The 16040-nt window shown below is 45.2% G+C and overlaps 1 protein-coding gene across 2 annotated transcripts in view; it reads left to right on the top strand.

The window, feature by feature from the left end:
• SLIT3 (slit guidance ligand 3) overlaps positions 1-16040 on the top strand; it is a 721395-nt gene that overhangs the window by 46484 nt on the left and 658871 nt on the right. For both annotated transcript variants that reach the window (XM_043887427.1, XM_043887428.1), the window contains exons 2-3: positions 7358-7429; positions 15646-15717. In XM_043887427.1, coding sequence (XP_043743362.1) covers positions 7358-7429; positions 15646-15717 — 144 coding nt within the window. The remainder of the gene's footprint in view (positions 1-7357; positions 7430-15645; positions 15718-16040) is intronic.

Raw genomic sequence — 16040 nt, 5'->3', positions numbered from 1 at the left:
CAGGATTTCCCAGGCAAGAATCCTGGAGTGAGTTGCCATTTTTTCCTCCAGGGGATCTTCCCAACCCAGGGATTGAACCATATCTCCTGCATTGTCAGGCAAGTTTTTTTTTTTTTTTTTTTTTTTTGCCACTGAGCCACCTGGGCTGATAGTCTTAAAGTCTGATCTGAACTGATGGTGTATTCTCTGCTTCAGTATGTTTCATCATCACAGATGAACATCTTTTGTGAAGCCAATCCTAACCTATACCTCTGTATCCTCTCCCTACCCATTGATGGCTGTAGATGAAGACTTAACCACTCCAAATGCTGTATAGAAAGCACTTCCTCACATACTTTATCTCTTGAATCTCATAGTAATCCTGTAGAGCTGGCACTTTTGGTCATACTTTATAAAAGTCTCAACAACAGTACCAACAACTGAGGCCCAGTAAAGTTAAGTGACTTTATCAAAGTCACATAGCCCAGAAGTGAGAAAGCAGGGACTCAAACGCTCATCTCCTGAATTTACAGTTGAAGCCCTGCTTCTCCACCCCGGTACTGGGGCTTGGGTTTTGCTCCTTTCTTCATCCCCTGAATGACAAAAAGAAAATGTTGCAAGAATGCCACAGAGTTAATCAAAAGAAGGATGAATATACACATGCCAAGATAAGGACAGTGGTCTGCCCTAGAACATTTCTGTTTCATTTTTTCCAGTGTTGTTCTGAATTACACTTCCTCTCCACCCCACCCAAGGTGTCAAACAGATGTGAGAATACCACAGAGCTCCACATCACAGCACTGCTTTATGAGTCACTGATGGGGATGGGGAAAAACAATGCAAGGGTTTACCATGGTGAGGCCTATTTATGAAAGCAACATGGTGGATGATGAGGAACATGGTAGAAACCAGACAAGGGCAAAAACAGCAAAAAGCATTTCCCCCTGTAGTTTGCAAGGGGGCTTAGCACTCCCACTGGCTCAGGTCTTATGGGAAAATGGGATAAAAATGTGCACCATCTTGGCAGGAGTGGGGAGCAGCAAAGCCACTAGGGGTATCCTTTCACTTTCCTTAAGACATATGATGATAAATTATATTGTGTTTTGTTCTGTTTATTTATTCATTAGTTTTTCTTGGTGGTGCAGTTCGTAAAGAATCTGCCTGCCAATGCAGGAGATGCAAGAGATGCAGGTTCGATCTCTGGGTCAGGAAGTTCCCCTGGAGAAGGAAATGGCAGCCCACTCCAGTATTCTTGCCTGGATAGTCCCATGGACAGAGGAGCATGGCAGACTACCGTCCATAGGGTTTCAAAGAGTTGTATGCGACTGAGCATACACACACCCTAATGCAGTAGGAAATGCTCAGATCCTAGTTGGAGTTGGGCAGCATGATATGATGGTTAAAAACATGACCTCTGCGTTCAAGGAGCCTGGGTTCAAATCCCAGCCTTGCCACTTACTGATTGTTTGACCTTGTGGCAAGTTGATTTATGGATAAAGTCTTCTAACTAGGGTGCTTTATCATGTGAAAAGTGGGATAATAAAGGTACCTACTACGTATGATTGCTGACTGGATTAGAGAGACTAAACATAAAGTTTTGGGTACAGTACCTGGTGCATTGTTGGGCTCAACAAATATCAGCTCTTTTTAAAGCTAATCTTTAGTATTTTATCTACTGAAGGGAGGTAGTAGTTCTTACCTTCCAGAACTGTTGCAAAGAGAAGGAAAGATAAAGAATAAAAAGCTCCTGACTCTAAGATATTGCATTCTTCAATGTCGAGTGCTGTAACAAATAGTCCCCAAGTTTCAGTCACTTAAGAGTTATTTCTTGAACATGTCTGAGTCTAATGTGGGTAAATGGAGGGACTGGAGAAAAGTCTGTGTTCCACAGTTTTTCAGGGTCTTGGGCATTTTCTGTCTGCCACACTCGGAGTTCTCTACTGGATCGATTGAATCTTGCCCAAGATGAGGAAAAATAAAGAATATGGAGGCAGGAGGTTTTATGGATCAGACCTAAAAGTGGCACATATTACTTCTGTTCATGTGGCACCCACTCCAGTATTATTGCCTGCAGAATTCCGTGGACTGAGGAGCCTGGTGGGCTACAGTCCATGGGGTCACAAAGAGTCAGACACAACTGAGCAATTAACACTTTCACTCGTGTAATAGTGATGGAATTGCAGTCATGTGGTTACACCTACCTGCACGGGAAGCTGGGAAATGTGGCCAGTCTCTATGCATCAGACGTAGGAAAATGGCTTGGTGAATGACTTCCCAATCTGTGCCCCACTGTTCAATGAATGGCAGTGACATTTTGTGATTGCTAATATAATACCATGATGATTCCCATGGCATCCTGAGCCCCACTGAGAGAGTCGGGCAACCCTAACCATGCAGCCTTTACTTCTCAGAGTCTGAGAGAAGGGCCGGTTCTTACCTCACCCCTAGAACGCCATGTGCCTTTGGCCCTTCTAAGCCAACGCTGGCCACAGTGACAGGACCAAGGGTCTCAAGAATGGCAGGCAAGTCTCCAAAAGGACGTGCCATTGACAGTCATGTAAATGGAGTTTCATTTTTTATGGCCAATTAAATATTCATATATTAAATATCTCTCTTCTGTCTCTCTATTGTTGCAAAATGAGTCACTCTAAAACTTAATGGCTTAAGATACACACTTGCTTTAGTATTGTCTCTCATGGTTTCTATGCCTAGGAGCTCAGGACTGGTTCAGCTGGGTGATCTGAGTTTCTCATAAGTTACAGTCAGGTGGTAGCTGGGCTGGAATCTCAGAGGTGTCTGCACTTACCATGTCTGACCTTTAAGCAGGAAAGGCTCAAACAGCCAGGGCTGGACCAGCCAGGGCTCCACAGAGGTCTCTCTATGTCTCTGGTCCCCTCACGTGGTCTCGCCAGTGGGGACTCCAGGTCTTCTGATCTTCTCACGTGGCATCTCAGGCCCTAACGCAGGTGCCCAAAGGAGGAGCCAGTCAGTCACTTACTGCCTCTTCTGATCTAGCTCAGAAGTTCTGCAGCATTGCTCCTGCCATAGTCCTGTTTGCCTACACAGTCACAAAGGCCTGCTCAGACTCAAGGGAAAGGGGCATAGGCTTCACCTCTTGAAGGCAAGTGTATCAAAGAAACTCTCTGTAGACGTGTGTTGAAGAAGCCCCAATTCCCCATCTCCCATCTAGACACTGTAATGGCGTCCCCATCTAGCGTCATCCCAGATAGGATCATTCATCCTGCACATGGTCCAGAGCTCATACTGGGCTAAAGTAGACTGATTTCCTCAAAGAGCAAAGCTGAAGGCTGAGACATGTGGCCAAAGGTCCAGAGGAGCCTGGCCTGGGATGGCCGGGCTGAGGAAGGGATGGGCGTGGGAGGCGGAGCAGCCTTTTCTCAGTGTCAGTTTCCTTTGTTCCCATTTTCAGCCAAGAAGCTGGTAGTCCAGGCTCTGTCCTCCTCACAGTTTCGAGATCTTCAAGTAGGAGCATGCTTGTGTGCTAAGCTGCTGTAGTCGTGTCCAACTCTTTGAGACCCCATGGACTGTAGCCCGCCCAGGCTCCACTGTCCATGGGATTCTCCAGGCAAGAATACTGGAGTGAGTTGCCATGCCCTCCTCCAAGGGATCTTCCCCACCCAGGGGTTGCATCCGTGTCTCCTGAGGCTCCTGCATTGCAGGTGGATTCTTTACTACTGAGCCACTGGGGGAGTTGCCAGTAGGAGAGGGTTATACAAAGTATGGAGGCTCAGAGAGTTTAAGGAAGGAACTCATGGCTCAGAGTGGGGACTGGGAGAGAGACTTGAACCTGGACCTGTGCTTCCTCAAGCCTGTGTGCTGTCTAACCTTTGAAAGTGTGTGATTAGGCAGAGTAGGGCGTTGGGGGTAGATGAACAACTCAGCTCTCTCCCTACCCTTTGTCTGCAGCCAGATACCAGTGAACTAGGTGTCATAGACAGGCTGCAAGGGAGGGGCAGCTGGAGGGGACCACTCTGGGTGCTGTCATTCTATTAATATTTATTAGCCACAAAATGCTCCCCACTTTTCCCCTATAGGAAAAGAGCACACCAGCAGAGCCTCTTGGGCAATCCTGGGATCTGCCTCTAAGGCACATAATTTGGGGTGGGACGGTCCTTTGCTCTTGGTGTGCTGAAATTTCAGAGTGGGGGTTTGTTGGTGAAGGCTGAGAGGATGGGAGGGTTGGGGGATGTAATTGAACGAATTATAGTACGGATAGGTTTCATGATTGAGTATTTAACAAGTGCCTCATAATCACTGTGTATGCATCATCTCATTTAACCCTCATGAAAACTCTTGAGGTCGAGACTGTCCCGCTCATTTTGTTGATGGAGAAGTTGAGCCTTGGAGATGACACGAACTGCCTATAAGTCACTTGGTACATGGCAGGACAGGCATTCAAACTCATGGTTGCTTCCCTCTGAAGCTCAGCCTCCCAGACACTGACTCTGTGCCTGAGCCAACCCACGGTCCCCACCCAAACTCTTGTCCCCAAGTCCTCAGCATTTCAGCCACACACTGTGCCCTTTCATAAATAAATGTTAATTGAAAATATCAGCGCCACAGCCAGTAACGCAAGCTGCTGAGATGCCATGCTGTGTCCTGGTAATTAAACCCTTAGTTGCATTGTCATATTCACAGTGGTCACGGTCCCCAGGCACCCATTCCAGTTGAGATGGGAGGGAAGAAGGAACTCGGGGTGACGATGAGCACACACACATGCCTGTCTGTGTGCTAGTGTCCCATCCTTGCACAAACAACTCTTCTTTATTTCCCTGTGTAACTCTTGCTCTTCCTTGACGAGCCTCAGCTTAGTCTGAAAAGTCTAAATACAGCCTTTCTCCCTCACAAGCTATTTAAGAGCAAACTTTGTTACTTTACTTTTCTCAGAGGAGAGGCTGGAATTAACATATACACATTACTGTTTTAAATTACAAATTTAAAATTTGTTATTGTTCAGTCGTGTCTGACTCTTTGCAACCCCATGAACTGCAGCATGCCAGGCTTGCCTGTCCTTCACTATCTCCCGGAGTTTGCTCAAACTCATGTCCATTAAGTCAGTGATGCCATCCAACCATCTCATCCTCTGTCATCCCCTTCTCCTCCAGCTTTCAATCTTTCCCAGCATCTGGGTCTTTTCCAATGAGTCAGCTCTTTGCATCAGGTGGCCAAAGTACTGGTGCTTCAGCTTTCGCTTCAGTCCTTCCAAGGAATATTCAGGATATTTAAACCAGTCAATCATAAAGGAAATCAATCCTGATTATTCCTTGGAAGGACTGGTCCTGAAGCTGAAGCTCCAATACTTTGGCCACCTGATGCAAAGAGCTGACTCATGGAAAAGACCCTGATGCTGGAAAAGATTGAAAGCAGGAGAAGAAGGGGATGGCAGAGGATGAGATGATTGCATGGCATCACCGACTCAATGGACGTGGGTTTGAGCAGGCTCTGGGAGTTGGTGATGGACAGGGAGGCCTGGCATGCTGCAGTCCTTGGGGTTACAAAGAGTTGGACATGACTGAGTGACTGAACTGAACTAAAAATAGATAACCATAAAAAAATAAAGTAAAATAGATAACCAGCAAAATCCTTCTGTATAGCACAGGGAACTCTGCTCAATACTCTATAATAACCTAAATGATTGTTACTTTAGATAGAGGAAAGCTGGATGAGGGAGGGAGGTGGTTCCCCAGGGAGATGGTGTAAGGACTCATTTCATTTTTATTTCAGTGGCTTCCCTGGTGGCTCAGATGGTAAAGAATCTGCAATGTGGGAGACCTGGGTTCGATCCTTGGGTTGGGAAGATCCCCTGGAGGAGGGCATGGCAACACACTCCAGCATTCTTGCCTGGAGAATCCCATGGACAGAGGAGCCTGGCAGGCTACAGTCACAAAGAATCGGACATGATTGAGAGACTAGGCATAGTACAGCACATGATTCTTTAAATTAGAAGAGTAATCCCTCCTCAAACTTGATTTTTCCTTATACAAAGTGCTAGAATATGAAAATTGTTTCCCTTGTCACCTTATGCAACTTGAGAACTCACTGGTCTTTCTGAGGCATAATAGCAAGATGTAGAACCTGACTAGGAGAACCAAAGAATTCTTGAGTGTATGGGTGGGATCTGTCACTCAGAAAATGGCTTCTCAGTACCTAAATGTTCTGGCGGGATGCAAAACCAATTTATAGATACCTTGTTGAGATTCCAACTTGGCCGAAACCCTGAAAAGTTTCTCATCAGTAAGGCATGGTAAATAAGAATTAATTGCTCAGGCTTCATTATTCAGAACTGTAGCGTATTATCCATGGTCTTTTAAAAAAAAATCCTGTCTTCTTAGATAATTTTAGTGGACATGATATTTATACAATTCTTAACAGGTTCATTCTTGACTGATTTTTCCCTAATCCTGGTTTTCTACCATCTAAGGGGCCTCCTTCTCCCTGACACCAATACTACCATAATTCTTGGAGCTCTTCCATGGCACATTCTTCTCTTTGGGACCATTTTCAGGAGCTTCAGCCTACAAGCTGGGGCCAGAGTAGTCCATATAGCTGTCTTTACCTGTTGTATGAGATTACTTTTGCCAGGAGTATGTTTTGCTATGTTGGGTTATGGAGTTAAATGAGATATGGTCTTTGCCCTCGGAGAATCTGCATATTAGCTGGCAAATCGGCAAGCACCTGGATGGGTATCAAGGTAGTCAAGGTTCTTTTGGTTTCAGGTGATAGAAAATTCAACTCAAACTGATTTAGGACAAAATATAAGGGAGAAAGGATAGATTGGCTCGCATAATCTCAAAATACAGAGGAATCTGGTTATCAGGCATGGGTGGATCCAGCTACTCACAGGATAGGCGCCAGGAGCCAGGCTCTTTCCATCTGTATCTGGAAAGTTCTCACTTCATGGTATAGCTCGATGGCTTCTGGCAGCTACAGTGTAGAGAAAGCTGTTGGGAATTTGGGTCACGTGTGTACTCCTGAAACAGTCACTGTGGTCACAGGGAGTTAATTTGCTTATAAGCCTGGCCTGGATCAAGTGCCTTTCCTTAGAGCTGGGAAGAGGGATCAGCCCCACTTGTATTATATTGGGGGAGGGGGGCTTCCAAAGGAAAATTTGTTACCTGAAGAAGGGGCAACAGAAGCCAGGCGGCTAAACATACCAGGCTCTCCTACGTACATAATGGCTGACTTACTCCATACAGTGTCCTTCAGCCAGGTTGGGCATGCTCTAGGGAATATCATTAATCATTGAAATTACCTTCTCCTGTAACAAGCAACATCCCTTCAGCCTGAGCCAGTCTGGGTTAAATAGACCATAATTGTAACCTGCAAAAATCTGACCCAAATTTGTTCTCTATTGCAGTGATCTGGACAGAAACAATATCACTAGGATCACCAAGACGGATTTTGCTGGACTTAAGAACCTCCGTGTCTTGTAAGTAGCATGAGGCTCTCCAGTGCATTTTTCACCCTCGGCTCTTCAGCCTCATGAAAATGCCCCCCTGCCCTGACATCACACCCTCCAGGACTGGGCGACTAGAATTCACCCTTCTGCAGCAAAAAGCCCTTCGTTAGTATACCCGGGTTTCCTTCCTCAGGTGTCTCGTTCTGTGTCTCTATGCTGTGGGCTGGACTAGGCTGATGGAAGAAGTCTGTTCTAGTGACAGGGGAAACAGAAGGTGATCCATGAATAAATCATTGTGCTCAGCTTTTAGGATGGCAGCAGGGTCATGTTGGCTCACCATGCTTCCCTTCCGTAGAGGTTATGATGTCTTCTCCAGCCTGTGCATTAAAAGAGCAAACCATTATCTATGTTCTGAAGTTGAGAGGCCTAAGTGGAACAACACATACCTCTTTAGCACAACACCTGAAAAAAGCGAAGCACTAAAAAGAAACATAAGCTCTTTACAAAAAAAGGAAAAAAAAAATTAATGGGTGCATTGAGAATGGAAAAAGTAAGACATCATTGAATTTTAAGTAGATTTAAGGAAACTGTAGTAATCAACAGTAAATCAACAACTGTTATTATTTTGATATTTTTAAAATAATTAATACAACCACAATGTTGCTGATCCTAAAATAGCTATAACATAGCCATAAAACTTCAACTTACTACATGAATTTTAACAACTGAAAATATCTACACATAGAAGAATAGACTCTCAAAACTTATTCTAGGACTTCCGTTTCATTGAATACATTGTCAAGTGATAAACAGAAGAAAGCCAACCATATAAGTATATTAACCTCATCATGTCATGTCTTTTATCATCATCTTATTAAAGTGGACATTTTTTACTGTTCTGTTACTTGGTATAAGACAATTGATTATTTATTTTATGTAAGAGTAATATACTAATTTTAAATTGGACATTTTGTTAGGATAATGCAACAAAGCTTCCTGTTTTATTAAATGCTTTCTGCGCTTTCCTGCAATAAATTTGTGAATTTTCCATGCTGGAAAAAAAAAAAAAAAAGACCAGTCTGGACCAAAGTTATTTATCTTGTTGCTTAATGGAGAGAGGGGGAGGAAGGAGGGAGAGAGTCAGACAGGGTCAGGGCACTTACTAACACCTGCGGCTGCACAGACAGGTAGGAAAATTTGAGGTGGGCATTGGTGCAGCGGGGGAGCAAGAAATGTTAGGTTTCACTTTCACCTACCCCTAAATATGGGTGATAAGAAACTACCTAAATGCTTGTCCACTGATGGATCTCAGATATTCGGAAGGACCAAAGAAGAGCAATTGGACCTCTTTTGTTCCTCACTCAGAAGATGATTTTGACCTCTAAGTGTGGTTTCAGACCGAGAGTACAGCCTGGGGTTTGTTACATCCTGGAATCTTCACTGGCAGATTTTTACTAGAAGTCGCAGCTAAAGTCTTCGTATCTAAAGCCACCTCCTTCTTTTTACTACCAGCCCTTCATAATACAATGCATTTTATTCTACAGGCCAGAATTGGTAGGTTCTGGTCCTGACTTGCAATTTACTACCCACGTGACCTTAAGCAGATCACTGTGTGCCTCTGGGCCTCAGTCTTCTTATCTGTAACCTAGGGAGTGAAGAGTGCATTAGTTTTTGAGGGCCGCTGTTACAGAGTCGCTCAGTCATGTCCGACTGTTCGCGACCCCGTGGACTATAGCCCTCCAGTCTCCTCTGTCCGTGGGATTCTCCAGGCAAGAATACTGGAGTGGGTTGCCATTCCCCTCTCCAGGGGATCTTCCCAACCTGGGGATTGAATCCATGTCTCCTGCATTGCAGGCAGATTCTTTACCGTCTGAGCCACCAGAGAAGCACCATATACTAGGTGACTTAAACAACAGACGTTTATGGTATCACATTTCTGGAGATGAGAAGTCCAGAATCAAGGTGCTGGCAGAGTTAGTTTCTGTCATGGACTGTGAGGGAAGGGTCTAGTGTGGCCTCTCTTCTAGCGTCTGGTGGCCTCAGGAGTTTTCTGGCTTTGAGACAGTTGTCTCCGGGTCTCTCCACATTGTCTTCACTTTATGCATATCTATCTCTATGGTCAAATTTCTCCTTTGTATATGGATACTAGTCAGGTTGGATTAGGGTCCATCCTAGTGACCTAGCTTTTTGTTTTAATTTGGCCACACCATGCAGCATGTGGGATCTTAATTCTTTGAATAGGGATTGAACCCATGCCCCCTGCCTTGGAAGCACGGAGTCCTAACCACTGGATTGCCAGGGGGATCATGTAATGACCTCATTTTAACTTGACTGCTCAGTAGAGAGCCTGTATCCAAATAAGGCCACATTCTGACTGGAAATTAAGTCTTCAGCATATGGATTTGGGGGACATACAATTTGACTCATAACAAGTAGTTAGAAGTCCTTCTAACCCTCATATTGCCTTATGGTTTGATGTATTCGTAAACAGTCTGTTTGTTCTCACTGAAGCCTGTGGAACATCACTTGCATCGTGTTGTTTTCCTGATTGAGAAGTAAATATGATGATGATAATAACTGATGTTATCTATGATGCCTTCCATAGACTAAGCTCTGTTACATAGTTACTAATGTTTATCTGCCCAGAGGAAGCAGAGGCACAGAGAGCTTATGTGGTCCCAACTCTGCAGAGCAGGGAACAGAAGGAGGAGGACTCAGAAACCAGAGTGTGTGCTTTCTAACCTCCATGCAGTGCCTTTGTTCGTTTATGTTATAGAAAGTTCGGGAAACCAGGAAGGTAATAGTCTAGCCATTTATAAATGCAGCATTGACATTCAGGTGACTGACCCGAGCTCCCCCGAGCTCCAGGGGGTGGGGTGCCGGGACCCGAGCGCTGGGCCTCCAGCTAGCAGATGCTGTTCCCTCCACGTGTTCTCTGGTCTTGGGCCAGTACACCCTCCTCCCACCATCCCCGGAGGGAAGACCATACCCTCCACCAAGTCTTTCTTTTGCCCCAAGCAGTCATGTGTCTGTCAAATGACTGGCAGCTCTGACAAGTGTGTGGATCAGAATTGAGATTGGGATAAAGGTGGGGGAGTTTCATGGCTCAGTGTTACGGTGATTTTTTATTAAAGAGATATAGGCAGTAAACTCCTGATTCCAGATCATTTACCAGCTTAAAAGAAGAGACATTCCTCTATTTTTTCCATTTCTTTCTCTTGCATCTATGAGAGATTTCCTTTCATGCAAGTCAGAAATTGCACCTAATGCTTCATTTTTCTAACAAAATAAGAAATAACGCTTTGATTTTCTTACCATTACATCAGAAAGATGTAGTAAAAATTAGATGCCTAATAAAAATTCCAATTTCTTTATCTGCTGTCTGCAAATAGAAAGTTTAAAATAATCACAAAAGATCATATTACTATCCTCTGGATGGTCTACAACTTTCCTTTGACTACAGTTTATCTTTGCAGTTAATTGGTACATTCTTCTTATTTTGATAAGCTGTGCCAAAACCTCCCCCTCCCCGCACCTCCTAGACTCTGTTAATATACTGTGTTTCATTATCTTCCTTAGCAGCTCAAAGACAATCCATTCAAGTGGCCCTTTATTAGTATGAAAGAATCTGCTACGTGGAATAGCTGAAATGTTTTCTAACTCACACCAATAAAATATCCCCGTGTTTAAACCATATTTTCTCTCAGTCTTTTCTTTTTAGCTGAGTAACCTAGACAACTATCTTTTTTGAAAAACTTTCATCACACCTTGGCATATTCCCTGTATCTGTTTCTTATTTACAGTTTGTTGTGAAGCCAGAAAAGACTCAATCGTCTTGAATAATTTGAGCCTACCATCCATTTCCATGCAGAACTGTTAATACAGTGCAGGTGAATGGATGAAAGCAGATAAAATGGAGATTGGGCAACTTTGGCTTCATACAGAGGCAATTTTCCCCAAATAAAGTACATTCAAGAAGAAGATACAAGAATTGCTTATAACAGTTCTTTCCTCCAAGGGGTGGGAATAGGCAAAGGTCTCTTCTGGTGTTATCAATTACATTTTCTTTCTTAGTAGTCTGTTGCAAGAGCTCTGCTATGCCCACAATGTGGGAACCAGCTTTATTCCAAATGGGGTTAATAAAAGAGTTAAACTCCACCCCAGCCATCATCACATGGGGACGATTTCTGACTCTGATCCAGTGTTAAAACTAAAAAAATAACAATGCCGAAAGAGCTGAAGATGAACACAGCCTGTGTCCCTCTTACTCAGAACAGATTCAAGCAGCAGTCAGCCCCTCTGGGTGTCCAGCCTTTCCTGGTTCTCCTGGCCTCCTGTAGCTGGTCAGTGGAATGAGAGTGATAGCACTCTTCTCAACTGCCTGGAAGTCTAGACGGGAGGTTCACAGCACGCTCCTTCAGTGATTCATTTATTCATCACACGTTGGTTGTTTATTGAGCCTTTAAAAACCAGCTACTAGACTGCATCCTGAAAGGTCTAGGAAGACAGTCCAGAAGAGGTCCAAACTACCTTACCACTCAGGATCCCAGGAGGACACATGAGGAGCGATAAATAAAGATTTGTTTGCGAAACTATGGGTGAGGTCAAGAGACACCAGGCTGAGTTGGTGCAGCTCCCGGGGCTAGCAGCAGTCACTAGTGTCCTTTGAGCCTCAGGAACAGTGGGAGGAAGTGGTTACCTGAGCCCCGCAAAGGAAGGACTGCCAGTGAGCACCTGGGGTCTCAGGTAGAGAAACACAGTCAACTTGGAGTGATCTGGCAGGGAGGCAGTTGGAATCAATCTCCCCACCTCACTCACTCTTCTTCCAGCCACTCATCTCCTCCCTCTGGCTGAACGCCATAGGTAACCCAGAGTCAAGGACCCTTCTCGATGAAGACAGTATAGTAAGTTGTCTACTCCCCTACATAAGTACAAATTCTGTTCTGAGAGCATGTTTGTAAGCCCTGGTTGTGCTTCTCAGGTGGTGCTGGTGATAAAGAACCTGCTTGCTGGGCCTTCCCTGGTGGTCCAGGGGCTAAGACTCTGCACTCCCAATGCCAGGGGCCCGGGTTCAATCCCTGGTCAGGGAACTAGATCATACATGCCACATGCCGTAACTAAGACCCAGCACAGCCAAGTAAATGAAAAGAAAAAGAAGCTGGCTGCCAGTGCAGGAGATGTAGAGACTCAGGTTCAATCTGTGGATTGGGAAAATCCCCTGGAGGAGGGCGTGGCGGCCCACTCCAGTGTTCTTGCCTGGAGAATCCCATGGACAGAGGGGCCTGGCGGGCTGCAGTCCATAGGGTGGCAGAGTCAGACACGACTGAAGTGATCTAGCACGCACCAACAAAGTTGGCCTAGGTACCCAACTAACAGAATCAGCTATATAGTACTGTACTGTAATAGGTTTATAATAGTTTTCACACAAATAATACATGACAGACAAACAGAAAAAATAAAGAAGCATGTTTAATCTTACAGTATACTCCTTGAAAAGTACAGTATACAGTGCAGCATCTGGCATCCAACATCAGGTGAACAAGCAAGAGTTGCTGACGGGAGGAGGGAGAGGAGGGCGGAGGTGGCAGCGCTGGAGGACCGTCAGCAATAGGAGGCGGAGGGCAAGCGGCCATGTCAGTCCCGCCTCATGTGATTGGATGTCCGCACGTTTGGAAGTTCACAACTTGAAGGTTTGTGTGTAGGGAACTTACTATAAAACTTAGTCTACTAGGGCTTGACCAGAGAGGAGAAGGGGTAGGTATCCAACCATCTCTTCTAGTTCCCTTTCTGAAATAAACTGATAGTGTTAGATTAATTAGGACAGAACTAAGAGATTCATCATGGGAGGTTAGAGTTAGCTTCCTTTAGGAACCCTGAGGGAATGCGACACTCAGCCACCTTCGTGTTGCTCCTTGTAACAACGAGAAGTAGTGACAACAGACTCTGTGATGGATTGATTGATAGTAAAAATCCAGCTGAACAAAGCTTAGGTAACTCATATTGCCCTGGTCCCCTGTTTAGCAAGAGGCGCTAGTGTGAGTCTATTAGTATTCCAGGGCCCTCCTTGCCATATGGCAGGATGGAAAAGAAAGAGAAGGGAAGGAAAAGAACATTTATTAAGTCTCCGATTGTACTCTAGATCCCGGGCAAGATCATTTATACACTTTATTCCACTTTTAATCTCACAAGGACTTAGGTTTTGTGTGTGTGTGTCTGTGATTTTACGGATGAGGAGGCTGAGTCTCTGAGAGGCTGACTAGACAGTCCACTATCACACCATCAGTTAGTAAGAAAGCTGCAAAGGGATTCTCAACCAAATTTGGTAAGCGCACACAGGACTGGGAGTGACAGCCTACCGTGTGGCATGATATGCATAACTGCTCCTTGGACAAGTCTAATCCTAGCCTTTCTACTCCTTGGAGCCCAGGCTGTTTACGTGAGGAGCCTGTATGAGGCCAGCCTGCAGGGTCAGGAGTAACATCAGTGTGTGAATCCCAGTGGATGAGGATTCTGGCCCGCTGTTCTTGTGTTGTGCTGTGCTTAGTCACTCGGTTGTGTCCGACTGTTTGTGGCCTCATGGACTATAGCCCGCCAGGCTCCTCTGTCCTTGGGGATTCTCCATGCAAGAATACTGGAGTGGGTTGCCATGCCCACTGCCAGGGAATCTTCCCAACCCAGGGATCGAACCCAGGTCTTGCATTGCAGGCAGCTTCTTTACAGTCTGAACCGCCAGGGAAGCCCAGGAATACTGGAGTGGGTAGCCGAGCCCTTCTCCAGGGGATCTTCCCCAACCCAGGAATCAAACTGGGGTCTCCTGCATTGCAGGCAGATTCTTTACCAGCTGAGCTACAAGGGAAGCCCCAGCTGTTCAAATTTGAAAATATAAGCTGATTTTCCTAAAGGGGTTTCTTTTGTAGGGGTGTATATGTGTGTATACTCTCCTGAATTTTAATCACTTGCAACAATTTCACAAACATGTAAAATATCATTGAACCCAAAGCAAACACCTCCATCACTCTGGTAGTCGGAAACTTCATGTGTCCTGGACGAGCCTTCTCTTTGATGTACAATCAGTGTGTGCCTAAGGTCCTCTTGAGTGTTTTATTCATACTCTAAGTCTGTGAAGTGGCTGCTCTGCTGGGAACCTGTGTTAGGGCTGGGACTGTGAAGATGAACAGCAGACCTTACCTTCTTTGTTCTTAGGCATCGTGAGGAAGAGGGACTTGGAAATAAACACAAAGCCCTGAGTGTTAAGCCTGAGAAGTGCAGGGGGTTATGAAATATCTCAGAGGTGGAGGGCTGGCATGCATGGAGTCATTTTTGAAGTGAAAACTAAGCTTCTTCAAGGCTACTCTTCCTTCCTTCTGTTTTTCCTTCAGGTGCCTCAGGGCACCTCTCCTGCCTCATCCAGAGGAATATACAGCCCTTTGAAAACTCCACCTTCCAAAGAAACATCTTCAGTCACAACTGCATCCTCGCTAAGTCCCATTCGACCATGAGGGGCAGCCCTGGATGGAAACTGTGCAGCCTCATCTCTTCTCTTTCCTACTGTTCAGCTAATTCATTTTAAAGTGTTTTTTTTTTTTTTTTTTTAAGCTTAGGGGAACAAATGTTTCATTGTACATTCAATTCTCAGGATATGCCACATGCATGAATCAAACTTTTAATCATCTGCTTGAAGGACTTTGGAGATGCATAGAGTTCATGACTGGGGAGGCCTAGCTTTTGTGACCATCACCTTCACGTTGGGAGCAGACAGGCCTAGGGCAGGCACACCCAACAGTAGCTTCAGCCTTTCTTTCAGGTGACCCAGAGACAGAGTGAGCAGAGAAAGCCCTTTATAATGAAGTATTTTTGAATCTTCGGAGGAGGGAGTTCCGAGGGAAGAGATGCTGAATATATGTGTGTTTTTTTTTATAAGAAGCAGCTTTTACCTCTTCTTTTTCTGTGCAACATCCTGCAGTGCTTAGAGGGGGGAGGACATTTGCTGAGAACATTCTTAAAATAGAGGCATGGAAACCAATCTGTCAGGTAGAAGTGTGCAGGCGGCGAAACCCTGGTTACCGTGGCACCAAGCTGGGATGTGAAGTATCTTGTCCCACCAGACTGATCCCGGCTGCGGGGGAGGGGTGGGCATCAGAGGGTCACGGGAGGGGCTGAGTGACCATGCCTGCATGGCCCTAAGCCTAGTACGAGAATCCGTGAGCCTTGTTCTTCTTTGACCGTTGCTACCTCTTTGGTTCCAGGCATCTGGAAGACAACCAGGTCAGCATCATCGAGAGAGGTGCCTTCCAGGATCTGAAGCAGCTGGAGCGATTGTAAGTACACACAACCCCCTTTTTGAAAAGCCTTATTTGTTTGTAAATTGGCTTCATTGTGGCCTCTCTCAGGAAAAAAAAACAGAAGAAGCCCCAATGTTTAATAAAATGTTTGCTATTATATTTAGAGCATATTGGATGCCTGCTAAAGAGACACTGAGATCCACTTAATCTTTTTTTTTTCTTCAAAAGATGCTAGGATTGGCATCTGGAGCTTGTTTTTCTGCCTCCTGGCCTTGAGCTCTCTCTGGGTAGCTGTGCATGGGGCTGGTTCCTGCCCAAGCCTCAGCCTTCGCTCTTGTGGGTGAAGAAGGACCACAGTT

This window comes from Cervus elaphus, chromosome 25 (genome assembly GCF_910594005.1).
Source record: "Cervus elaphus chromosome 25, mCerEla1.1, whole genome shotgun sequence".
Classification (NCBI taxonomy): domain Eukaryota; kingdom Metazoa; phylum Chordata; class Mammalia; order Artiodactyla; family Cervidae; genus Cervus; species Cervus elaphus.
Note: the sequence above shows the minus strand (reverse complement) of the source record. Positions and strands in the feature narration are given on the sequence as shown.